The sequence below is a fragment of the Clupea harengus genome, chromosome 5 (genome assembly GCF_900700415.2).
Source record: "Clupea harengus chromosome 5, Ch_v2.0.2, whole genome shotgun sequence".
Taxonomy (NCBI): domain Eukaryota; kingdom Metazoa; phylum Chordata; class Actinopteri; order Clupeiformes; family Clupeidae; genus Clupea; species Clupea harengus.
The window spans coordinates 21584462-21611765 of record NC_045156.1 but is presented as its reverse complement, the minus strand read 5'-3'; the positions used below and the strand labels follow the sequence as shown (position 1 = coordinate 21611765).

General features: G+C 42.9%; 1 protein-coding gene across 4 annotated transcripts in view; it reads left to right on the top strand.

Annotated features, from left to right (window-relative positions):
- Positions 1–25971, top strand: part of scn8ab (sodium channel, voltage gated, type VIII, alpha subunit b) — a 49842-nt gene extending 23871 nt beyond the window's left edge. For 2 of the 4 annotated variants that reach the window (XM_031568075.2, XM_031568076.2), the window contains exons 11-27: positions 114–395; positions 2192–2560; positions 4324–4456; positions 4974–5212; positions 5754–5927; positions 6340–6696; positions 7323–7799; positions 9489–9603; positions 11367–11521; positions 11933–12106; positions 15412–15534; positions 18576–18860; positions 19000–19053; positions 19545–19682; positions 19945–20049; positions 20246–20516; positions 21123–25971. In XM_031568075.2, coding sequence (XP_031423935.1) covers positions 114–395; positions 2192–2560; positions 4324–4456; positions 4974–5212; positions 5754–5927; positions 6340–6696; positions 7323–7799; positions 9489–9603; positions 11367–11521; positions 11933–12106; positions 15412–15534; positions 18576–18860; positions 19000–19053; positions 19545–19682; positions 19945–20049; positions 20246–20516; positions 21123–22276 — 4605 coding nt within the window. In that variant the 3' untranslated portion in view covers positions 22277–25971. The remainder of the gene's footprint in view (positions 1–113; positions 396–2191; positions 2561–4323; positions 4457–4973; positions 5213–5753; positions 5928–6339; positions 6697–7322; positions 7800–9488; positions 9604–11366; positions 11522–11932; positions 12107–15411; positions 15535–18575; positions 18861–18999; positions 19054–19544; positions 19683–19944; positions 20050–20245; positions 20517–21122) is intronic. The other 2 variants (XM_012824838.3, XM_031568077.2) reach the window with 2 other exon arrangements.
- The last annotated feature ends 1333 nt before the right edge of the window (positions 25972–27304 follow it).

Here is a 27304-nt window from a genome sequence, read left to right as displayed (position 1 = left end):
CTTTGAAATCAAACTCGTGCACAAATGTGAAGACTGAAGATTTGTGACCACACAGTCATCGCATCAGGACGGGAAAAAGTCATTAATAAAACCATTGCTGTTTCTTCACCAAGGCCGCCGCCATGGCAACGTCAGCAGGCACGGTGTCGGAAGACGCAGTGGTGGATGGGGGTGAGGAGCAACTCTCCCGCTCATCCTCCGAGGCGTCCAAACTCAGCTCCAAGAGCGCCAAGGAACGGCGCAACCGCAAGAAGAAGTGGCGTCAGAAGGAGCAAGAGAAGGAGAAGGGCGACAGCGAAAAGGTGGTCAAATCCGAGTCTGACGACGGCAGCAAACGGAGCCGCTTCCGCTTCCCCGACAACCGGCTAGGTCGGAAAACCTCAATCATGAATCAGGTGACCGCTAGGACAGTGTATGTGTGATTGTGTGTGTGTGTGTGTTTCAGGGTGATCCTTTGTGTATCCTTGTTATGTCTCTTTCCTTTAAAAGGCCTTTCTTCATGGTCAGACACATCTCAATGTTTTGGTGTCTTACCCTGCTCGTACTCTGTCTCTTTTTGTCTGTCCTCACCATCTCTGACTCTTTTTCCATGTTTTAATGTAGAGTGTGTTTCTTTTTCCTATAACTCACCTTTCCTCTGTTTCAGCCTGTTCTCAGCATCCCTGGCTACTGCCTTATGTCCTAATGTCATGTCTCTTTCCCCTATACTGTCTCATGTCCCTTTCCCCTATACTGTCTCATGTCCCTTTCCCCTATACTGTATCATGTCCCTTCCTCTCTAATGCCCCCCCCCCCCCCATTTCTCTCCTAGTCTCTGCACAATATCTCCTTCGTGTGTCTTTCTCCTCTTAACATTTGTCCTCTGTCTCTCTCTCTCTGTCTCACACACACACACACACACACACACACACACACACACACACACACACACACACACACACACACAGTCTTTGTCCAGCATCCCTAGCTCCCCTTTCATGCCTCTTCCACCTTATAACACTTCTGCCTCTCTGTCTTCAGTCTCTGCTAAGGTGGGGCTGGGCTTAATGTTCAGTTGTATATCAAAGCCACTGTGGGACAATGTTTTGCAGAACGTGATTGAACTGCATGAATAGTGTAGTTACATGCATAATACGATTAACAATCTGTTCTTGGGAAAATAGCCTATACATTTATTTGCTGTCAGGAGCATGCCCAGGCTGTTGAGATTGCGATTGAGTTCCTTCTTGACTGGACAACTGTGGCCGCTTCCAGTGGTGATAGTTGACATAATGAGAGAGACGGCTAAGTTACTTTCTGAGCTGTTTTTGCAGCAGAAACACAAAGAGACAAACTGTATAAAAGAAACAAATTGTAAGCGAATGGGTTCACAGACGTGGCTGAACTGTTAGCTAAACATGTTAATACCAAACCTCCACTTTCTATTATTGGTGAATGGCAGAGGTAACGTAAAAACATTTCTCAAAGTAGTTATTCAGTTATATTTAGTGTCTACTCACTATATTGACAAGGGTCTGGGGTAGTTTTTAGGTGTATGCACATATAAGTCAATTATACCTTTTAGAACTCTTTACATTCATGAAAACATACCGGCCATCGCTGGCATAACATATCGCTGGCTTAAAATGCAGAGGCAGAGGGAGAGCGGAGGTGGGGTTGCCCGGAGAGTGTGGGAGAGAAGATGAGAGGAGCAAACACTGGCATCTTTATGGAAGATACGGGTTATGTAAGGCAACATCAAACTATATCAGTATAAAACGGTATTGTCTCATCCTATATCCCGTTTGAAAAATATATCGGTGTAGCTATACCAATACATCGCCCAGCCCCAGCTCTGGATTCCCTTATGTCTTAATTTCCTCCTCCTACATGTCTTTCTCTCTTTCTTTCTCTCTTTCACAGTCTACGTTCAGCATCACTGCCTTTCCCTTCATGTCATCCCCCTATCACACTTGTCCTCTCCTAGTCTCTCCATTCCCTTCATTGCATCATGGGTCTTTCTCCTCCAATGTTTGTCCTCTCTCTCTCTGTCTTTGCTCAGCATCTTCATGTCTGTTTCTCCTCTACTATTCCTCTCTCTCTTTCCCTCTTCCTCTCTCCCATTCTCTGCTCAGTATCAATCCTTGTGTCTTCACCTCTAACAGTTGTCCTCTGTCTTTTCTGTCTGTCTGTCTTTCTCTCTCTTCCCCAGTCTCTGCTCAGCATCCCTGGATCGCCCTTCATGTCTCGTCATAACAGCCGTAGCAGTATCTTTAGTTTCAAGGGCCGAGGTGGCGGCGGTGGCAAGGACGTTGGCTCGGAGAACGAGTTCGCCGACGACGAGCACAGCACGGTGGAGGAAAGCGAGGACCGCCGTGGCTCCCTTTTCATCCCCTACCGCCGCAACAGCTACAGTGGCTACAGCCAGGGCTCCTCACGCCTCAACCCGCTGGCGCCACACTCTGGCGGCAAGCGGAACAGCACGGTGGACTGCAACGGCGTGGTGTCTCTGATTGGCTCCAAGGGACCCGGGCGTCTCCTGCCTGAGGTGAAAATATATAGAGCAGCTTCTGATGACAGTGTAAGGACGTCCTGAACGGGGCAGACTATTAGACTCTAGGCATGGGGGTGGCAGATTATTATTCTTTTTGTTTGTTTGTTTTGGATTATTACTCACCACGATTTATTTCTTCTTCTCTGCCTCTTCTTTTTTTCTTATTTCTCTCTTTCTCTTATTTAACTCTTTTCCTTAGCTGGTATTATTACACCATCCTTAACTCTCATTGTCTACATTTATTTATTAGGTTTTTAATATTTTTTTTATGAATTTGCATGCTCTTGTCTGCCCATCTCCACAAGCCTTTCCATTCCCACCCCCGTTTTGATTAGTATTATCCACAACATACTAGAGAAAGAGATTGAAATGGAATAAACCATGTAACACTGCAGGGTAGCTGAAATCCAAACCCCTCAACTTGCCCTTGAGAATCATGTTTACATATGCAATCCTGAAACTGTTACCCTCCTTCAATCCTCAACTCTCATCCTTCATCTCAAACCGTCTCAGTCTCATTCTAAATTCACACACATACACACAAAAACACATACATACACACACACAAAAACACTCATACACGCACACACACGCACACACACACACACACACGCTCTGAAAGCAGCTGACTCAATCGCTCTGCTGTGTCTCTGGCCCTGACGTGGCGCATATGGCGATCAAGACCAGATCCACTCCAGATGCATTATTGATCCATTATTGATCAATCTGTCCCAGAGACCGCTGCCATCTAATCCCCAGACTCCTCGACGTCCAGCTCTCTCACTCACCTCCAGCCTTTATCATCTTCTGCCAAAGACAGCTCTCTATTCCGAAACAATCTGCTTTCAGTATCTTTGACCAAGTCTAAAACTAGACCAAAACTAGACTGTCAGACATTTTACCAAAACAAGTCCTTCTCCTCATCCTAGTTGGCAATGTGATTTGACATCCTTATACTATCAGTCTAGGCTTAATCTTTTTTCACTTATCACAGTCTCACCCCAGCCTGAAGCCCAGCTCTCACCTGGCTAGCATAATTAGCACTGTAGGTTATTGTACCACAAAACAAGAGAAATGTTCTTCTGTCCTTTCTATGCTGTACACTATGCTAAGTCCACCATCATAGGCATGCCAAGGTCATCTGGCAAAGTGGTTATGTACGTGGTGTCTGAGACTGGTTAAAGAGGGAGTACTTCAGTGAAATGTAACAATTTCATTGGGGAATTATGAAGAGTAGTTCTGTTGTGATTGGTGGAAAGGCATTGCAAGCGGGAACTGGGCATACAGTCTTTATCTCTGTCTTTGTCACTCTCCTACTCATGCATGGTCATGCTGGTGTGTGTGTGTGTGTGTGTGTGTGTGTGTGTGTGTGTGTGTGTGTGTGTGTGTGTGTGTGTGTGTGTGTGTGTGTGTGTGTGTGTGTGTGTGTGTGTGTGTGTGTGTGTGTGTGTGTGTGTCTAAGTCTTTAGAAATCTATGCCCAGTCTCCAATTGACAGGTATTGTGTGTTATCCACGGTGACAAGATTGTGTGTTGAGTGTGTGTGTGTCTGTGTGTGTGTATGTGTTGAGTGTGTGCATGCGCTCAGATGTCTATGTGCATGTATTTGTGTTAAGGCTGTGTCTTCTCTCTCACACATTTATACCCATTGCATCTGTTTGAATGTACCTTTGTGCATTCCACCAAATATGTAACCAATTGGTCATGTGTGTGTGTGTGTTTGTATGTCTGTGTGTATTGCACATATGTGTGTGTGTGTGTGTTTGCCCTTGCATTGTTATGTTCATGTAGACCACTGAGGTGGACTGTAAGCGGAAGCTCTCGGGTTCCCTCATGGTGTCAGTGGATCAGCTCAACATGTCCTTCAGCAGAAAAGACCGGGCCAACAGCGCCATGACTGTGGTCACCAACACACTCGCGGAGGGTAACTGCTCTCCTCTCTCTCTATCTCTCTCTCTCTCTCTCTCTCCCTCTCTCTCTCTCTCTTTCTTTCTTTATTTCTTTATTTCTCTCTCCCTCGCTCTCTTTCTCTCCCTCCCTCCCTTTCTCTCTCTCTCTCTCCCTCTGTTATCAAGTCCAAATCCATCTTAAAGGTGAAATATGTATTTTTAATGTAAAAAAAGAAAACAAAAATACTTCTGTACGATGATGGAATTCAGTATGCCTGACCATGCCGTTAAGAGCCTATTACATTCTGCTGGGCCTGGAAATAGGTCAACACATGCATAAAAATACACTACATAATAACATTGCCTTCTCATTTCCCTCAGAATTACGCCTTTCTGGTTGGTTTGGAAATATTAAAAAGTTGCCATTATTGGTCTTTAATGCTAACTTAAGAACTACCATTTCACTTTTAAGTGTTTGATTATATAGTATTGCATCATATTTCTTAAAATTTAAGATTTGGTTTATGATTCGTATCTGTGCCTCTGATGCAGAGCTAGCAGATTCCCAGAGAAGTTGTCCGCCATGTTGGTACAAGTTCTCGAACATCTTCCTGATTTGGGACTGCTTTCCGTGGTGGATCAAGATCAAGGAGGTTGTGAACATGGTAGTCATGGACCCTTTTGTGGACCTGGCCATCACCATCTGCATCGTGCTCAACACTGTGTTCATGGCCATGGAACACTACCCCATGACACCTCAATTCGAGCATGTGCTCTCCGTGGGAAACCTGGTGAGTAATGTAAAAACAGACGTATACAGACAACTAAAAGACAAACAGACGTATACATTTGCGAAATTGATATGCATAATTGCACAATCTATGTACATTTCAAGGAGGTGCTCTCCATGAGAAATCTGTTGAGTGACTTATACAGGCTGAGTGAGTGACTTACCCAGTGACACACTGCATATGTATATGTATATAAATGTAATGAATATCCCATCACTCCACACTTACAAAAGGCTTGGGAAAGCCTTAGTATCATTTAAAATGGCTTAATAAAACAGACATATACATTTGTGTAATTGATTGAACACAGTGTCCATACATCTAAGAAGTGCTTTCTGTCTTAAACCGCTTTTCAAAATAGACAGACCAACGGTGATCATGGATAGTCGTTTTTGATTTTCGATGAATTGAAAGAAAAGACATGAACAGCTATGCTGTATCAATTATTGAGTGAACAGTGATTGCCAAAAAAGTACTTTTAGGGCATTAGAAATTCAATATGTGTGTGTGTGTGTGTGGTGTTTGCGTATTTGCCCACCAGGTGTTTACTGGGATCTTCACGGCTGAGATGTTTGCCAAGCTGGTTGCCATGGACCCCTACTACTACTTCCAGGAAGGCTGGAACATCTTTGACGGCTTCATTGTCAGTCTGAGCTTGGTGGAGTTGGGTCTGGCGGACGTGGAGGGTCTCTCAGTGTTGCGATCCTTCAGATTGGTGAGTGTAGAGCAGGTTTATGTGTGTGGGTGTGTGTGTGTGTGTGTGTGTGTGTGTGTGTGTGTGTGTGTGTCTGCGTGTGTGTGTGTATGTGTGAGTGTGTATGTGTGTGTCTATATGAGTTTATGTGTGTGTGGTGACTAGTTAAAAATTAAGGTGGCTTATTGGCTAACATGGAGATCTTTCAGATTGGTTATTGTATTTGAGTGTGTGTGTGTGTGTGTGTGTGTGTGTGTGTGTGTGTGTGTGTGTGTGTGTGTGTATCTGTGTATTCAAGTTTACTGTTTGTTTAACTGACTGTTTATATGGCTTACATGCTATTTCTCTTTGTCACTCTCTCCTTTCTCTCTGTCATCCACCTCTCAATCTTCTTCTCCTTCTACCTCATTCTGTCCCTCTCTCCGCCCCCTAGTTGAGAGTTTTTAAGCTGGCTAAGTCGTGGCCAACCCTGAACATGCTGATCAAGATCATCGGTAACTCTGTGGGCGCCCTGGGTAACCTGACCCTGGTGTTGGCCATCATCGTCTTCATCTTCGCCGTGGTGGGCATGCAGCTGTTCGGCAAGAGCTACAAAGACTGCGTTTGCAAGATCGCCAAGGACTGCGTGCTGCCGCGCTGGCACATGAACGACTTCTTCCACTCCTTCCTCATTGTATTCCGTGTGCTGTGCGGCGAGTGGATCGAGACCATGTGGGACTGCATGGAGGTGGCCGGTCAGACCATGTGTCTCACCGTCTTCATGATGGTCATGGTCATCGGAAACCTGGTGGTGAGAACAACAGCAGTTTTAAACAAAATAAGATGAAACACAAGTATTGTCTGTATACATAGTATATTATATTTTTTGTATATTGTCACTATATAAATAGCAGGAAATACACAGGGCCATCATTGACTACATCGAGTATTCACTTAACTCTTAGCCTTGTCAAGTATTTAATTTATTTTCTTTACACTAGTTACACAGTGAAAAGAAGATAAACATGTATGTATTTTATGTACAGTAGGTGTTAATTCCTGCCCTTTCTGAAGGAGAGTTTACACTGTTCAAACACTTCATGCAGTATCCTCTTCATGGTCTCATTGAAGCAAGATTAGAAGTGGCGATGTTAATTTTGTGGTGCTTCAACATGGATATCATATAATCTCAGCATGTAATGTCGATTTGAGTGTCAATAATGTGGTATTTGTCACAATAATAGCGTGCAGAATCAGAAAAGCCCTTTTTATACCTCTCCTGTGTGCTGTTGTCTCCTCTCCCATCAGCTGTTGAACCTGTTTCTGTCCCTTGAATGTGGTATATAAACACATGTTGGATAGGGTAGTGCTGTTAAAAGAATGCAACACTTGAAAGCCTAAGATATTTTATGTGCTCCCATTTCCTCTATCTATCAGGTGTTGAATCTGTTCCTGGCTTTGCTACTGAGTTCCTTCAGCGCAGACAACTTGGCGGCTACCGATGACGACGGTGAGATGAACAACCTGCAGATTTCTGTCATCCGATTCAAGTTTGGGATTGCCTGGATGAAAGTGCAAGTGCCCCTGTTCGTGAACCGTATGCTCAAGAAGAACCTGGAGGACGAGGTCAAACCGTTGGACGACATGTACGACGAGAAGGGCAAATGCATCGGCAACCACACGGGCGCGGACATCGGGCGCGGCGACATGCTGGAGTACCAGAAGAACGGCAATGGCACCACCAGCGGCATTGGCAGCAGTGTAGGAAAGTACATGATCGACGAGGACCGCATGTCATTCATCAACAACCCCAACCTCACCGTCCGTGTCCCAATCGCTGTGGGCGAGTCCGACTTCGAGAACCTCAACACTGAGGACTTCAGCAGCGAGTCAGATGTTGAGAACAGCAAAGACGTAAGTCACAAGGACACATTCCTTAAAACATTTTACATCTATGTTACATTGGCCTGAAACTATAAGCAACTTCTTTGGTAACAGACTTCCATGCAATCTCCTTCATTCTTCTTAAATATTCACTTACAAATTCCCTACAACACTGTGGATCTTTGTATAGCGATATCATAGTGATAGGGACCAATGATAAATTGAGAGAAAGATTGAAAAGAGCAGGAAAGATAAGAAGCAGTTAGGGAGTGAGGAATAAACCAACACACGAAAACCTACAGTGCAGCAGGTTGGTTATGGAGAAAATTAATGTTCTCTGACTAGATGTTGTTAAGTCAAAGAGAAAGAAAGTGGCGAGGTGAATAACGTGGAGCCCGAAGCAAAGGGTACAGCCCTTAGACCACAACACTGGGTCAGCAGTCACAGTTACTGCCTCCCTTCAGCAGGTACTGTCACACAACGGTGTTCAGAATGTCCTAGAATTAAGGTTCTAAACAATGCCTGGGTCCGTCGATTATAACATGAAATTTCAGAATCTTACATTGTTTTCAGAATCTTACAGACGTTTACTAGACTGTTCCGAACTCACTTGCTGAAGGGTTAAATCAATGTTGTGGCTAAAGCATTGCAGAGGAGTACGGAGAAGGGCACAGGTTGAGGCTTTCGTTGTCCTTTGGTGTGCATGTTTGCATACAGGCAGCCATGTGAAGAGAGGCAAAAACCTCGTCTGTGTGTGAAGTCAGATGTGGTGCATTGTGGTGTCTGACCATCTTCTGTGTTTGGCAGGCAGAGGTGTGTGTTTGAGTCTTTTTAAGCTGGTGGTGTGTTTGTGTGCATTGTGCCGATTTCTGCCAAAACCACGAGAGATAATCTTGCACAGCCACATGGATCAGTGTCGGGGCAAAATGGCTGGTAATGTGAGGGGATTGTTTTCTTGGTGAGCTGCTGCACATCTGAGCTGAAACGAACCTCGTCCTTTTCTCTCTAAACCTCTCTCCCTCTCTCACTCTCCCTGTCTCTCTTTCTGTATGTGTGTGTGTCTTTGTGTGTATGTGTGTGTGTGTGTGAGAGAGAGAGAGAGAGCAAGTTTGGCACCGGTCCCATAAGGAGTGGTGCTGCAGTCCAGGCTGACTACAGCAGCAGCTTCATTAGCCTAGCATGTTAGCTTTTCGTTTCGTCAGCAGTCTTTCTCCCCCACAGAAAGTCAATAAGAAGGTTACACCTGGAAATTTAGAGTACCATCTTAAGGTTTAGATGTGTGTCTCTGTAGTGTTTACAGGGATGTGCAGATATAATTGTACTTCTTTCTTACTTCTTACTTCTTATACTTTACTTCTTTACTTTATTTTTTCATTATTGATACACAATATATACATACAATTAAGATGATTTCAAGAACAAATCAATATTTTTACCAAGGAGGAAAAAGAAATGCATGCAAATGTCTTTGTATATAAGAATGTCGTTACAAAATGTCTTTGTATTTTTACAGCTAGTAACATGTACTTGCAACACATACATAGTATAAAAACATTATACAAATTGCAGTGTAAAAAAACCGAATGATTTACTATGTAAGCACACTGAACCAAGCCTTGCTAATAAAGTGGGGCATTCCTTCTGCATACGGGTTAGGTGATTTGGACATGAATGTGTTTTTATATAAATGTTCCACCTGATGGTCTGTCTGCCTTGCAGCTGGATGACACAAGCTCATCGGAGGGCAGCACTATAGACATCAAGCCTGACGAGGAGGACATGGCCGTCGTGGTGGTGGAGGAGTATGTGGACCCAGAAGTCTGCTGGACCACAGGTGTGTGTGTGTGTGTGTGTGTGTGTGTGTGTGTGTGTGTGTGTGTGTGTGTGTGTGTGTGTGTGTGTGTGTGTGTGTGTGTGTGTGTGTGTGTGTGTGTGTGTGTGTGTGTGTGTGTGTGTGTGTGTGTGTGTCAAAGAGAAAGAAAGCGGGTCACCTGGGTTCAATTACTGATAGGTTGTCTGTTCATTGCTTTGGATTGTCTACTAAATACCAGTCCTTTACCTTATTTGTGTGTGTATGGGAGCAGCCATGGTCTAAAGGAGACGCTCACACAAAGGTCACACACACAAAGGTTGATCCAGCTGGAAAAAAGGGCGCAGGGCGAGTGAATGAGTGTGTGTGAACTCTTTCCCTTCCCTCAACATCCACGGCTGAAGTGCCCTTGAGCAAGGCACCCATTCCCCAGCTGTTCCCCAGGCGCTGCAGCTGAAGTGGCTGCCCACTGCTCCTAGTGTGTGTGTGTGTGTGTGTGTGTGTGTGTGTGTGCGTGTGCGTGTGCGCGTGCGCGTGCGTGTGCGCGTGTGAGTGTGAGTGTGCATGTGCGTGTGCATGTCTGTGCCTGTGTCTCTGTGTGTGTGTTCACTGCCAATGGATGGGTTAAATGCCTTAGGAGATTAATAAAATATCTCAAATTAAAATAAATATATAATACAAAGATATGTTACGTTACAGATACTCTCCCAGCTTGTTAAAACTATGAAATATGCACACGACAGAGGGTGGGCAATAACTTAGAAGTCTAAAGGGCGTAACCACGCAATCTTTGGGGGGGTCGTGTCCCCCCCAATACTGAGAAAATACCAATCTGTCCCCCCCAATATACAGCAGAAAATATGTTAAATATATGTTCTCCTTTTATGAACCCTATCAATGGATCGGTCTCTTGTTATGTCCTATTTATTTTCAATTTATTTCCGTTTGTTAAGAAAAACATAAGTGTGTGACTCCCCCCTACTACACTTGTGTGATTTCGTTTGAATCCACCTCACGACGTTCTGCGTTGTCATGGTTACCTAACACTTTTTCATCAGTCAGTGGAGAGCAAAGAAAGTAACGTAAGTAAACTTGGTGGAGAGGAGGTAGAGTAATGGAGGAATTAAGCAGCCGAGCATATGCGTTTTTTTCCAGACGGTAAGTAACTTGATACCGAGCTAAATGTGTAAGCAAATAAAACGAGTAGCCTCATAAAAGCAGAATATTAAATCGCTGTTCTTCTGATAAAATGGCATGTGGTCAAAATGCAGGCAGCACAGAGAGACAGGGAGAGAGACAGGCATGCTGAAAGCAGTGGCCAGACAGGGACATGCTCTGGACATGCAGGTGATCAGGTGAGAAATTTGAATGTGAGACTAGACAGCCTTACAACATTAGTTTTAATCTAGGCCTACTATTCGCACATTTAGAACATAATTTCTCTGGGAAATTACACTAATCCTTTAGATGTGAATTTAAATGGTCAATGTAGTCCTCAAAACGATCTTATATAAATAGAGAATTGTAGGCAATGCACTTAAAAAAAATGTTTTATCCGTTTGGACCCCCCCAATGTCTATACCATGGTTACCCCCTTGTTTGTGCATATATGTAACAGTGGGTGTGTGTGTCATGCACATGCGTGTGTGTATGTTTGTGTGAGTGTAAGTGCTATGGACCTGTCATGGACCACTGTTGTGGTCCAGTTTTGTGTTGTACTATGTAGACACACACAAACTATTTCTGACAGTACTGTAATATGCTGCTGTGTGCTGTGATGTGTTCAGAATGCATTGCCCGGTACCCGTGCTGCGATGTGCCCATCACGGAGGGGTGGGGCAAGTACTGGTGGTGGCTAAGGAAGACCTGCTACCTGATCGTGGAACACAACTGGTTTGAAACAGTCATCATCTTCATGATCCTGCTTAGTAGCGGTGCACTGGTGAGAATTCAGACACACTTATACACTACACAGACTTGCACTTGTACTTACACATACAAGGACACACACACACACACAGACACACACACACACACACACATAAATGCATATATTGTGACACATACAAGGACACACACACACACACACACACATACAGTAAATGCATATATTGTGAAATATGAAGTAGCATTCTACATCTTGGTAATTGTGTCCAATGTGAAAGTTTTGTGTGCTACAGGTTTATTTCATGTATGCATATAGATTTACGTTGATAAAGGTCCTTTTGAAGTAAGTACATATTTAATGGATGTGTGTGTGTGTGTGTGTGTGTGTGTGTGTGTGTGTGTGTGTGTGTTTGTGTATGTACGTGTGTGTTTATGTGCGGTTGTGTGTATGTGTGTGCTCTTCCAGGCCTTTGAAGATGTCTACATTGAGCAGCGTAAAACCATCCAGGTCATTCTGGGATATGCCGATAGTGTGTTTACTTACATCTTCATCCTGGAGATGTTGCTGAAGTGGGTGGCTTATGGCTTCGTCAAATACTTCACCAATGCCTGGTGCTGGCTCGACTTCTTCATTGTGGATGTAAGGATCCCTCTTCCCTTTGTGTTTTATGTTGTTATGAAAGGCTAGTCCTGAATGTCCTGGACAGAAGGTATTGTTCTATGATGATGTTTACAAATTATGCACAGAATTCCTGTGTGTGAACTTCTGATTATGCGCTAGTATTTCAAAAGTATCTCTGAAGATCGTCTATAACGGTAAGGGCTGCTTTTCACCCCAGGATGATAGCCTCAGCTTGGGGTGAACATTTCAACTCTGGTCCCAACCAGAAGGTGCCTTCACCCCTTGCTGACACATTTTTCCCTATGTCGAAAGGGTAACGAGAAGCAGCATGTATGTTGTCCCCCCAGAATCACCCCCTTGTGTGAGAATTGTAAGTGTTAAAAGTGTCTGAAACAGATTCACTTTATTATTTATACTTTATTCTAAGCTAACAAATACACAACGATTCATAGTTACAGATGATTATACACTAATGAAAACATATTTATGAATACTTTATTCAATTTCTGCTAATAGATCACCCTAGAATACTTATAGTAATTACTAATAGTAATTCATAGCATGACTGATTGGCCTTGGACTACTGTAATAATATTGTACAGAGCTAAAATGTTCATGAACTACTACTTCATGTTCCACTGATGTTCAGATACCAGAACTCACTATATTACTGTAACTATACACTATTGTATACTCATGGACAGTGGATAGTGGACAGCAATCAGATCCTTCTAGAAGACATAAATCATACCTCAGACCTAAATGTTTCAATCAGATCTTAGTGAACACATTTATAAACCACTTACTACCTACAATCCACCTAGTCTGTTTTGTAATTGCTGGGATGGTAACACAGTTTTAAATGGAGCATTAGTGGGATGTTTCATATTTCACCTCATAGGGATGAAGGTGCAATTCAATTCAATTCAATTCAATTCGATTCAATTCAATTCAATTCAATTTGATTCAATTCATTTCAATTCAGTTTAATTTTATTCATTTATATAGCGCCATTAAGAACTGACATTTTCCTGGGCTAGTCAACTAGATGTATGTTAAAGACATTCCCTGGTTCCGGCTTGAGTGTTCCTTCCACTAGTTCCTTCCCTTCCCTTGGTGCGGTGACTAATGTCATAGGCCGAGACATTATCCTTACCAGTGAATAGGAACATCTCTGAGATAAAATCCTGTTCATTATGTTCACTCACTGTTTATGTTTTCTTCTATTTGTTAATTGTCATCATTTTAAAATGTAATTTCCTGTCAAGCTGTTCTTTTTTTTTTGCAGACATCAACATAGAGACCATCACCAAACGAAAAAACGATAACTCTGTCTTTATCAAAGCCATTAAGTTATACCATTTACGACAGTGTAGTATAGTTATTATTGGTATGTAACAATACTCTGGTGTTCTGTAGTCGCATCTCTCTACACCTACTCCTAGTCTAACCGTAACACTAGTTTTATGTAGTTGCACTGTCGATGGCTGTAACTCTATGTTACTCAGTATACACTACAGTTAACAGTATAGTTACACGGTAACAAGGGTTGTGTATTAGCTCAAACAAGCACTTGTATTTGTGTGGCTCTATAACAGTGTCACTTTGCTTAAGTAATTCTTAGGCCAGCTCTTGCAATGTGTGACGATGTGCCGTGCCTACAGATGAGGATGTGCTCTGACTGCCATGCCATCGAGCCTGGCTCTTTGGTGTTGCGGTCAGAGTGCATTTTTGGCACCCTGTAGACCCGGGTTCAAGTCCAGGTGGGGTGACTACGCTCTCCCTTTGCTACACAGTGTCTGATACATTACAGCCAATGTAAAACACCTACGGTGTCATAGCATCAAACCATACGGACGCTGCAGTAGCACATTATTGTTATGTGTTCTGTAAAATGAAAATCTATTGTGATTGTCAACACTGTCTAAAGATGGAGTGTTCAAGTAAACCACTGGGTGACTCCATCATAACATTGGCATACATTTGTTATGAACCTGTCATAGCAGATGCAATGTCCCGTTATCAGTCATTATGATGACAGTTTTGTGTTGCCATTATCTGTAATTGTCATGACAGACCTCAGAATTCTTTATACCAAATATCACCTATCTGTCCAGTATATATCACACATTCTTATAAGCTGTCATATCATCGAACATATTGAAAGCTGTCAAGGCAAAACCTGGTAATGACAACATGACACTGTTATAATGGTGAATGACACTAAATTACATGATAACTGATGACAGGACATACCATGTGCCATGTCTTTAACATGGATGTGTCAGTGTTATGATCAAGAGATCAAGTATTGGTTACCAGAAGTGTATAGAGTCTCTACATTTCACAGGTAGCCGAAGGTCGGAGTGGCACAGGCTGACACGGGCTCTGCTAATCATTGTGGAACTTGGTGGTGTGTGCGTGTGCGTGTGTCGGTGTGTGCGTGTGTGTGTGTGCGTGCATGTGTGTGTGTGCGTGTGTGCGTGTGTGTGTGTGCGTGTGTGTGTGTGGTGTATGCAGTGTGGATGCTCTAACATCTGTTTTTCCATAGCCAAGACTGTATTGGCTCGGTGTCGGGCGAGGCCAGGCCAGGCCTGATTGACAGTGGTGTGGGCCAATAAGGGGCCAGGGTAAGACCACAGATAACAGTGATCTCACAGAAAGCCCTCCTCCTCCTCATCCTCTTCCTCCTCTTCCTCCCTCCTGCCAAACTTCAAGTGGTGCAACGTGCACTCACTGTGTGTGTTTGGGTATTGTGCTGTGTGTGTACATTTGTGTGTGTTCTGTGTTTTTGCCAACGTGCTTGTGTATGTAGGTTTTTTTTTTTTTACTTGTGTGTGTGTGTACATTTTTTGCCCTTTTCATTTTTCAGGTACAATGATAACTGATCTTCCCTTTGCTCAGTCTCTTGCCTGCTGTGACTGAGCACAGAGTACTGTTAGATGGGAGGTTCTGTGTCTAGTGTATCCACTGTTTTTGTGCATGTGAGCCCTGTTTAACCTCTCTCTCTTTCTCTCTCTCTCTCTCTCTCTCTCTCTCTCTCTCTCACACTCACTCTCTCTCTCTCCCACTCTCTCTCTCTTTACCTTGAGTTTCCTTGTGGACGTGCACACACAGTCTCACTCTGTCTGTGCATCTCCTTCTTCCACCCAGTCCTCCTGTCCTGGGTTTCTCTCCTTCTTAGTCCTTCTGTGAAACTCTAACAGTGTGGCCCCTCTCTCTTCCCATCCCTTTCCCTGTCCTCCTGTGATCCTCCCCTCTCCTACCTTTCTCCTATTCCCTTCTCTTTCTCTCTCTCTCTCTCTTTCTTTCTCTCTGTGTAGGTGTCAATAGTCAGCCTCATAGCTAATGCCCTGGGCTACTCTGACTTGGGCCCCATTAAGTCCCTGAGGACTTTGCGGGCCCTTAGGCCCCTGAGGGCCTTGTCGCGGTTTGAGGGCATGAGGGTAAGACGCTCAATGCATGCCTGTCTCCACAGCATGCCAAGAGCAGCCATATTAAAACAACCAGTTACCATTAAGGCAACAGGAGCCAAATAAGAAAATAAAATAAAAGCAAAGCGCAGATGCTTCATCTTCAGAGCACAGTGCAAGGCTGGCATGAGCTAAGATGGCAATCTGAATACAACCAGAGAGCTAAACCGCTAACTAATGCAGTTCCTGCCACTATTCATTACCATCACACCCAGTCTCCATCAAAATTAGTAAATTATTTTACTGTGCTGTTTTGGCATTGGTTCACTCTATGTTACCAGCTAACGCTAGACTGAGTCTCCATGTTTGGAACATAGAATGGTGGTCTTCAGTTATCAGTGACCCACAACCTTCTTCCCGCTCTCCTCATCTCTTTCATCCTTGCTTCCCAGCGCAGTTGTCTTTCTCTCTCTCCGCTATCGCGTGGTCTGTTTCATGCTGGCTCGGCCACTGCTGCCCCCACCCATTTACTCACTAAACATCCTGAAATCTCCTCCACCTCTTTCCCTATCATTTACGCATTCTGGCTTTCTATGCATACCCACCCATCCACCCTTCCTGATGGCTGGGTAGGTGGGTACTTAAGGGAGTGAAGTTATTGATGACCAGGCAGTAGAAATCATCATGTATTTGAAGGATACTTCAATGCTAGGCCGTGGAAAAGAAGAACTAGAAGAAGAACTCACTTCTATCCCCATCTGACTCTCTGTCTCTCTCTCTGAGGCATGTAACCTCACCCTGTCTGTAGTACCTGCTGCTCTAAACCCTTTCCACTTTACAATCCAAGATGTCTGACTTCCTCTTCAGGATGGCAGGGATGGGTGGGGTCTTTCTATGAGCCTTTATTAGGGACTCTGTGTTCAGTCCTTAAAAAAAAAAAACCTGCTTGGCCTTGCATGTCATCCACATTATTGTCAATATGAGCAATGTTCCCAACCTCCTCACTCTCTCAGGAAACCACTGCATGGAGACTTTCAACCTATTAGACTGCTGATGCTGCATTTTTAGACACAATCAGTGTAAATCACCTAGATATTAGCTTTTAGCTACCTATCAGGTCTGATTTTCCCCTGTTGGGAGAGAGGTAAATGTTTTCAGTGTTTCGTCTTTACTCACCTGGTTAAAGGCATTAGCACTTTGACTCGGATATAACAGCTGTCTCTGGAACAGGTTCATTGACGTTACATTGATATTTATTAAGTCACTCAATGCTTTTACCCTAAGTGACCCAGAGAGATAGACTACATCATAGGAGAATGGTTGGGAAAGGAGAAGCCATTGGTATCAGGCATTGGAGCTTAAAGCTGCTCTCAATGAAATCAAAAATGAAATGTAGAATTTACTCCTGAACCAAAGCCATAGGATGCATATTTTTCAACATAGTATTGTTGATAATTGTAGTTATTAATTAATGCCATGTTTTATTTTGACAATAAAAACTTATAAATAAACATATTTGACCTTTAATGTAGCCAGTTCCAGAGTCAGTGTAGTCTTTATTAGCTATCAGGCTACTAGGATATATTTGGTCATTATTTCCTTACTCTAAGTAGCCTGATGAGACACTTATTTCCATCCATTCAGAAAAATAATGTACTTTGAAAAAGATGACTAAATCAGTATCATTGGTGTGGTGTGCACTACTGGTTTATGGAGGAGGTAGCAGTGAAACTCTCTTGGCTTCTGTGAGAGGGGTTGGTGGGGGCATTGTTGCTACTGGCTAATCCTCTGATCGCTATGCGTTTGCAGGGAATGAAAGATATATACTCTTTAGCAAAGACTGTAGAAGCCCTCCGTGTATTAATCTAAATAGGAACTCTAAAGCAGGGGTTCTCAGACTTACATGAGAAGAACTTTTATAAAGACCCCCTCATAATCGTAAACCCTTGTATAGGATATCACTTTAGCTTGGCTGGCTTTATGGCTTCAGTTGCCTGCACCTGAAGACACATGAGGCATTTTGGTCTCCCGTCGCTGTTCTCCAAATCAAACTTGATGTAACTGACAAGCTAAGCAGCAGCAGGAACGGTGAAGTGACTAATTCATGACAGATAGATGTGATGTCACATATCAGAGTTTCTATTGGCCCAAAGTTAACGTGGTAATAGACACAAGTAAGTAAGTAATGGACACAAAATGCTTGTTTTATTGGCGCTCATGGTCCCCATCTGTAGATATGCATTTTTTTATGGTTCAGCACAATTTTATAATTTATAGCAAATTATTTGACGGCCCCCCCTGGCTATGGTTCGTGGACCCCCAGGGGTCCAGAGACCCCTCTTTGAGAACCACTGCTCTAAAGAAAATAGGACTGTAAGAGTATACATCTTCCCATCTCTCCTTTTTGTGATTGCATGTGATTGCATGTGTATGCGTGTGCGAGAGAGATGCTGCCCACTTTATTCTTGTCACCCTGAAGATAAGATGATGAGTTAGTTAGAGGAGTTGTTAAGCTTCAATAGCTCAAGCGGTTTATCCTGGTCAGGAAGAGCACAGTGAAGCCATGACTCATGGCAGTGATTTTTGATACGTTTGTGGCATAGAAATCCAAGTCATTTCAGCGGCCTCTTCTTCAGCTGCTTAATCTTATTCTGCTATTTAATGTAGCTATATTTAGACTAGAAACCAGTCTCAGAGAGTAGACAGTAGGATATACATTGAGAACAAGAACCAAAATCATAGAATCCAAAATATTTTCCAAAAAAATAAAACACAGCATGTCTAGCAACTCTTCCTGAACACCAGCTGTCTTGCTTTACTTATAATGTGAAGCATGCAATGTTTTACAGAAACATGTTTGTAACAGACAAAGAGAGGGGTGACAAACATGTTTGTATGGAAAACATTGTATACTTCAAAGTATAAGCAAATCAATATTTACAATACAGCATGTGTTTGTATGGAAAACATTGTATGTATACAACATATATATACAGCATGTATACATATCTACATTTGTCCCGTTACATTTTATTTGTTCGTGTTTGTCACCCCTCTCTCTGTCTGTGTTGTAGGTGGTGGTGAATGCTCTGGTAGGGGCCATCCCCTCCATCATGAACGTGCTGCTGGTGTGCCTCATCTTCTGGCTTATCTTCAGCATCATGGGCGTCAACCTGTTTGCTGGGAAGTACTACTACTGTTGGAACGCGACGTCCGAGCAGTACTTCGAACCGGAGGATGTCAACAACCGCACACAGTGTTTCGAGCTGATCGCGGAAAACCACACAGAGGTGCGCTGGAAAAACGTCAAGATCAACTTCGACAACGTGGGTGCAGGCTACTTGGCTCTTTTGCAAGTGGTAAGTGTTGACCTATCCTCACTGTGGCACTGTGGTTTCTCCAGAGATAAACTATAGTTAGACACGTGTTAATGTTCCACCCAAAAATTTACAAAACGACTTCTTTCTCAATGATATTTCTGCATTTTGTCTTCTAAAGGCCACATTCAAAGGATGGATGGACATCATGTATGCTGCAGTAGACTCCAGAAAGGTCCTCTGAATGTTTCATTCCAACATACTATAATACAAATCAATATAAATAACACAATACAATACAATACAATACAATTCAATACATTAATCAGTGAGGGTGTTGATTAATAAATCTGATATTACTTTATTATTATTATTATTATTATTATGATTATTATACTTCACACTCATATAAATACACTTGCTACATATATATAAGCACATATTTTTATCTTATTTAATTTAATATTCCCCACCCTGGAAACTGCCCTTCTTGTATTTCAAACTGTTGTTACTTGTTATATGTTATATGTTATAGTGTTGTATGTTATTTCTGGTATATGTTATTTTTGTTACCTGTTGTATACCGTCTACTGCGTAGATGTTGGCTGCCAAGTCGTAAGAATTTCGCTGCGCTGAAGAAATTTGGTGTATGCGATAATAAACACTTTGACTTGACTATTATATTTTCTATGGGTGTGATTTGTGTGTGTTTTTGTGTATGTATAGGTGGAGGACCAACCCATGTATGAGGACAACATCTACATGTACATATACTTTGTTGTCTTTATCATCTTCGGCTCCTTCTTCACCCTCAACCTCTTCATTGGTGTCATCATTGACAACTTTAACCAGCAGAAGAAAAAGATAAGACCTTATCTCCTTTCTTATACTCTTCTTCCATCCTAGGTTAAGTTGAAAGTCTACGTACTTTTATATAAAGTGACTTACAAAATCATATATAATTTAAACTCTAAACGGTATAAACAAATAACTTTATTATTTGAAATCATTTAAAAATAATAATGAAAATACAATAGTGTTTCTGGTCTCCCTCTCTTTCCCTTGTAGCCTATTGCCTTTGGCAGAATATCTTTTGATTGTAACCAGACTTGTGTTGTCTCTATACTTTGGAGGTCAGGACATCTTCATGACGGAGGAGCAGAAGAAATACTACAATGCCATGAAGAAGCTGGGCTCCAAAAAACCCCAGAAGCCCATTCCCAGACCACTGGTACAGTATCCATTTCTTCTCCTCGCTCTGTCGTTCTTAGGTCTCTTTGTTGTTATTGTACACAGATTTAGTCTCTCTCTTTTCTATCCCTCACCTTAACTGGTGATATAGACTGAACATTGATTTCAGTCTATTTCAGTCAACATTAATGTTTTAAAAAGACTCTCTCTCTCTTTGTCGCTCTTTGTCTTTGCAGAATATGATCCAGGGGAAGGTGTTTGACTTTGTAACCCAGCAAGTGTTTGACATTTCCATCATGATCCTCATCTGCCTCAACATGGTGACCATGATGGTGGAGACAGATGACCAATCAGATGAGACGGAGGAAATCCTCTACTGGGTCAATTTCATCTTTATTGTGGTCTTCACCACTGAGTTCGTGCTCAAGCTCTTTGCTCTGAGGCATTACTACTTCACCAATGGCTGGAACGTCTTTGATTGTGTTGTGGTCATCCTCTCTATAGTGGGTAAGTTTTAATTTAGTCATCCTCTCTATAGTGGGTAAGTCTTAATTTAGTCATCCTCTCTATAGTGGGTGAGTTTTAATGTAGTCATCCTCGCTATAGGGGGTGAATTTTAATTCAATCATCTTCTCTATAGTGGGTGAGTTTTAATGTAGTTATCCTCTCTATAGTGGATTTTTTTAATTTTGTCATCCTATCCATATTGGGGGAGTTTTTAGCCGAATAAATACACAGACAGATAATGCCACAAGTAGGTAGACCTAGCAATGGCCCTTCCACCTTTTACGGAGGCCCAGATTTTGTAAAGATGGATCCTCATTAATCAGCAGAGCTCAGCTCATGATCTGCTGCCCACTGGTGGTTTGACACTGACACTACTGATACTGCATATCATAGCCAATGAGAAGGCCTGCAAAGGACCATGGGAACTTTTATGACCCAGTTTGTCTTAAATTTGTTTCTTTCTCTGATTCCTCATGATAATGTGTGATGCCCCATGTTCTTTCTAGATACTCTATGTTGCTCTTTCTAGATTCATTTTTGCATTTCTTAATGCTTCTCATTGTGGCTCATGATTTTGAAACTTCCTCTCTTTTCTCTGTTTTGTAGGTATGTTCCTGGCAGACCTGATTGAGAAGTACTTTGTGTCGCCGACTCTATTCAGGGTGATCCGTCTGGCACGTATCGGACGTATCCTGCGCCTCATTAAAGGAGCCAAGGGCATTCGAACTCTGCTCTTTGCCTTGATGATGTCACTTCCTGCCTTGTTCAACATCGGGCTCCTGCTGTTTCTAGTCATGTTCATCTTCTCCATCTTCGGCATGTCCAACTTCGCCTATGTAAAGAGAGAGCTGGGCATTGACGATATGTACAACTTTGAGACTTTCGGGAACTCCATGATCATCTTGTTCATGATCACCACGTCAGCCGGATGGGATGGACTGCTCGCCCCAATCCTGAACTACCCTCCTGACTGCAATCCTAATTATGAGAACCCTGGTACCACGTACAAAGGAAACTGTGGGAACCCTTCGGTGGGCATCTTCTTTTTCGTCATGTACATCATCGTTTCCTTCCTTATCGTGGTGAACATGTACATCGCCATCATCCTGGAGAACTTCAGTGTGGCCACGGAGGAGAGTGCCGACCCGCTGTGCGAGGATGACTTTTCGTCATTCTACGAGATCTGGGAGAAGTTCGACCCTGATGCTTCACAGTTCATCACCTTCGCCAAGCTGCCCGACTTCGCTGACGCGCTGGAGCACCCACTGCGCGTCCCAAAGCCCAACGTCATCGAGCTCATCGCCATGGACCTGCCCATGGTCAGCGGCGACCGCATACATTGCCTCGACATCCTCTTCGCCTTCACCAAGCGGGTGCTGGGAGACAGCGGGGACCTGGACATGATGCGACAGCAGATGGAGGAGCGCTTCGTGGCAGCCAACCCGTCCAAGGTGTCCTACGAGCCCATCACAACCACGCTGCGCCGCAAGCAGGAGGAGGTGTCGGCCATGGTGATCCAGCGGGCCTACCGGTCCCACCTGGCGCGGTCTGGTTTCGTCCGCAAACGTCGGAACGCCAACAACAAGCAGGAGAACGGAGGAACCAATCAGGAAAAGAAAGAGAACACGCCCTCGACCGCGTCGCTGCCATCTTACGACAGCGTCACCAAGCCCGAGAAGGACAAGCAGGACGAGAACGAGGGCAAAGGACGCAAGGAAAAGGGCCGAAACCAAAAAGAAGTCAGGGAATCCAAGTGTTAGGCTGCCGCATCTCCCTGAGACTTTTCATACCAATAATAATAAGAATAACATAAATATTAACTTCAAGCAAAAGAAAGAGGAATTCTTGAATCTAACCACACATGTACAGATACAATTTCATTTGCAAGTTAACAAAAAAAAGATATTCAAAATAAGAATAAGATACAAAAAATTGTTTACAGACTTCACAGGTCTAACAGTGGAGAGTGGAACAGTTTCCTTAAAGCTTGAAGACTCTTTAAGACGAAACCAAACATTATCTGCTTTTGTCCTATTTTGTTGCATCCAAACTCAGACTCAGAAACAAACAGACACAGAGCTGCTGACCTGCAGTGGTGGAGGTGTTCAGATGGGCGGGTCCGCCCACCCCAACCCTCATTGGTTCTGGCATGTGTGTTCCGAGGTGTATACACCAATCACCACTCTGCCCTCTGCTCAGCCCAACACAGTTCTGGTGGCACTGAGTGAACATGCAGACTAAACAGACACTAAAGCTAGAGGAGGGAGAGTGGAGACCTTTCTCTCTTCTCTTTCTCAGAGTCTGAGCTGGCAATCCTTTGGGTTTTTTTGCATTACTTGAAGGGCAAAAAAACAAACAAAAAAAAAAAACAGGAAAATGTGGAGAAAACTTTATCACCATCCAAAAATGTTCCTCATGATATTACAGCAATGTCATCATCAGTAACTCCTCATACATTTCTTTGTTGTCATGATGTCAGACTTATTTGTCCAAGCTGGTGCAGCCTACCAGGACCCCATAAGTACACATAAACATACACACACACACACATATACATACACACACATACACGCAAGTCCAGACTCATTAATGGATTATTGTGCTTGTTCAATGCATAACGATGATGCATGATGGCATGCTTTGTTCAGAAATCTGCATGAGTAATCAGTCATGAGTAGTCATGAGGAATCATAGACCACCAGAGGACGGTAGCGCTCGGCCCGCCACTGGGTGGAAGTCACAGGGCTGGGTTTGAATTTAGGGCTTTCAGGAGAGGGTTGGCTTTAGGCCAGTTGTATGACAGTGGCCTGCGTCGGCTCTTCTGAACCAGAAGTTGCTCAATTGGTCAGTCTGCAGTAGAGGCCTCTTGACAAATAAGAAATTAAAGCTTTGTGGCACATAGAGAGAAAGAGAGAATGAGAGAGAGAGAGAATGAGTGAGAGAGAGAGGGACGGAGGGAGAGAGAGATTGAGAGATTATTGCTAAAGACTGTGTATTCTAAAGCCTTTAGTTTCTTTTTATGCAGCAATTTTGTGAATCAGCTTAGCATCCCTTGAGATGCCCTTTTAGAGGGCTGACCTCGGACAGGGATTGTTGTGTGAGTATGTGCGTATGTGTGTCTGTCTGTCACAGTCAGAGAGCTAATCAGAACTTCAGGTCTACCAGGACAAGCTTGAAGATGTTAGAAAAATTCAGATTGTCTGGAAAGCTTTTTTCTGTTTTAACTCTGCTGCTTTGCATATGCTCTCTGTGGTGGCGCTGTCCTGCTGGATTCATCTGTGCTTTTAATGAAGACGTCGTAGGGTGTGGAAGATAGAGAATGTGTGGTCGGAGCAGAAAGGGAGAGTGTCTTTCAGTGTCTCTCAAAGAGAGAGTTTTCATTATTTGATTGTCATAGTTATAACATTCTCATTATGTTGTATCTTTGTGATTTATTTTTTTCCGGGTGGAGAGTATGTGTGTGTTGAAAGATGCTAACATTCAAATGTTGTGAAATGTCGAGATGTGTAAGTGTGTGTTATAAGGCACTCAAGGTTGTGTGTTTGTGTATGCTGTAATGTTTAGACAGACAGGTGTATTGTCGTAAGGTACAGAGGGATATGAGTGAGAGACAGGTGTGTTGGAAGGTGAAAGAGAGTATCAGGGGTAGCACCCTGCACGCTTAGATTCAGGTCCTTCTCTTCAAACAGGGGGCAAAAAAGAGAATTTGCTGGAACACCGTCAGAATCCTGGAGCTGCTTCCTATTGTGATTTCATTCCTGACTTCTATAGGTCCTTCTCTCTTCCTCCAGTTCCTGCTGCTGCATGACAGAGTGTGGGCATACACATGAACAAAAAAAAAAGAACAGACAGAAAGAAAGGAAAAAAAAAAGACAAAACTCAAACTGAAAAATCATCACTGCTTCCCTCTTACTGAACAACCATTCACATTCATTAAAAATAAGTAAAGCAAAATCAGAACCAGTCATCACAAAATAAAACCAAATGATAAAGACAAACAATATAAAAATGTACAGTACAAGCTATAATGTAAACGGCACAAATGCTAAAAAGTTAAGAATGAACTTTTTAAGGGACTATAAATAATGTAATATATAATTTTATTTTAACAGCATGCTTAGATTTTGTAAATACAGAAGTGGTTAAAAACTATTGCTATTAATCTAATCCAGCAAAGTACTCCTAACCCCAGCAGACTGGCTTAGAGCACTTGTGGCTAGTTTGGAAAATGTTTAGAGGGATTACATTTGATGAGACACTTTAACTTTTACGAGTGGAATCTAAAATTAAAGAATTATATGAAATAAAAAGCGTATGTATAAATCAATGCAAATATAGAGCTATATCGCGCATGCAGACAGACACACAAATGTGTGTATGTGTGTGTGTTCATATGAATAACTGTGTGAGACATGGCCCCACTGTTTGTATTTTTGGCTACACAACATCAGTAAGCAAACCACACACAGACACACCATTTTTATACACATTTGCTCACTCAGTCTCACACATACACACAGTCACACACACAGACACACACACACACCCCTTTTATACAAGTGTGTTTCCTCGCACTGTTTTATCCTAGTCCTTCTTTCACTTCACACTCTCCTTTCCCCCAAACACTAATTCAAACCCCTGTGTACTAAACGTCCCTTACACCTGTGTGTGTGCGAGTGTGAATGTGTGTGTGTGTGTGTGTGTGTGTGTGTGTGTGTGTGTGTGTGCGTGTGCGCGTGCGTGTGTATGCGTGCGTGTGTGCAAGTGTGTGTGTGTGTGTGACTGTTCAATGCTTGTTTCACTCTAGACACTCACCCCCCACCCACTCCAACACACAAACACTAGTGCAATGATAATGGCTTTATTATGATTTATTTGGAATAATCATGGTTTTCATTATTCTGTTAATTTCAGGTGCAATACGTCTATACGGCACGTGCCTTTTCAGCTGCTTATTGTGTTTATTAACAACAAAAAAAAAGCTCCAAACATCAGAGCCTCTGACCAGTGGGAATTTGCCTTGCTTACAAAGGTCAAAGGTGAACAGGGCCCTGGAACATGGGCCGGTGCCTCCAACCACGTCTGTATGAATCCAAAAAGTGGGCTGTTGTGTAAAAGGGGCCCTTGCTTGGTGCCCTAATCTTTGAGGCCACACAGCGGATGATTCTCTCATTTCTGTTTTCTTTCTATAGAGACCTCACTCATTCTAATTAACATGTGCCTATGTTATTTCGTTGCATGACTGGGGATGCTGACTTTATTTGCTGAGAATAATCAAAAATAAAGCAAGAGATTTTTTGTTTTGTTTTATTTTTATTATAATTTTTTTCGGTTGTTGCTGTTGTGGAATGAAATGGTGTGTTGCACAAGAGTGTGGCCATGGGGAGAGTCACGGACAGACTGCCTTCATTTGAGCACGAAACCTTTTTCCAACAATAAAGCAGCCCTCCAATTACTCTTCCTGTCTACCTTACTGCGTATGGATGGCTGCATCGGAAGTGTGTGTGTGGGTGTGTTGACAAACAACACACACTGTGGTCCATAAGTTTGAGTAACGTTGACCAGTGGGTAGAGAGCTGGACAGTGAGCCTCACTTCCTGTTGAGGTCCCATGTGGACAGTGAACCTCACTCCCTGTTGAAGTCCCATGTGGACAGTGGCTTTTCTATGTCCTTCTATTTGGCCTTTAAAATTCCATACAATTCCCACTCTATTCATCCAGATTGAATGAACACAACCTCAAACCAAATTTACAGTATAGCACTTTAACTTTGTCAACATAGATATATTTTCATCACAAATCCAACACATGGTTCAGAGCAATGTCGAAACAGCAAACACTGTCATGTCACCGCCCATGAACTTATAGACTGCAGTGTAACTTTGTAGAAGGTGTTGTATACTTTGCGTGTGTGTGTGTTTGCGTGTTCGTGGTTCTACATATTTTAGGCTGTGATAAGACATGTCATCCACCTTCTATACACCAGGTAATGATAAAATGACAAAATACCTCTGGTCACTGTGTGCAGAGGTGTAGCAATGGTGGGGAATCCCTGAATGATGGGGGGGGGGGGGGGGGGCAGTGCTAGATAGGGGGCCCAGAATGTGACAGCCCATCTAAATAAACTACAGAGGTTGAGATGGTTCAGGGAACACACAATTCCAATGTCTCCCATCCTGTTTGAAGTCTTCACTGTTTGCATGAATGTTTTAGTGTTTGCAAACAAAGCATAGCAAAATAGGCATGGGCACTGTCTAAGTATAGCTTGATGGAAACATGGACTAAGAATACAAGATATTTTGTAAGATGAATTAGGAAAATTGGGATTTTGGAGAGGGTTTAATTTAATTGATAAAAATCTGAGAAAGTCATACATGAAATTTGTGGTAATACACTTTGGTTTTAGTCTAATTCAAAGTGATGATGCTAATGAGCGCTGAACTCACCTGCCCCAAGGAAATAACAGAAGGAAGACTAAAAAAAGACATGAGTTGAAATAACAGTGGACCTATAACATTTCAGACCGTTCCTAAGGCATGTCTAATTTCATTAAGTGTGTGTGCTGTGTTGTGTCCTGCTAGCAACAGATAGCACCCACAGGTCTAAACCTCACCCCCTGACTCCTTAGGAGACATGCTAGCAACAGATAGCACCCACAGGTCTAAGCTTCTTAGCATCCTGTGGCCCACAATGCTACATTGGCACAGAAATCAGTGAGTTGCTAGTCTCCTATAATAAGCAGTTAGAGTAGTTCTAAGTGACTGGCTTTTCCTCTACACGGGATGGGG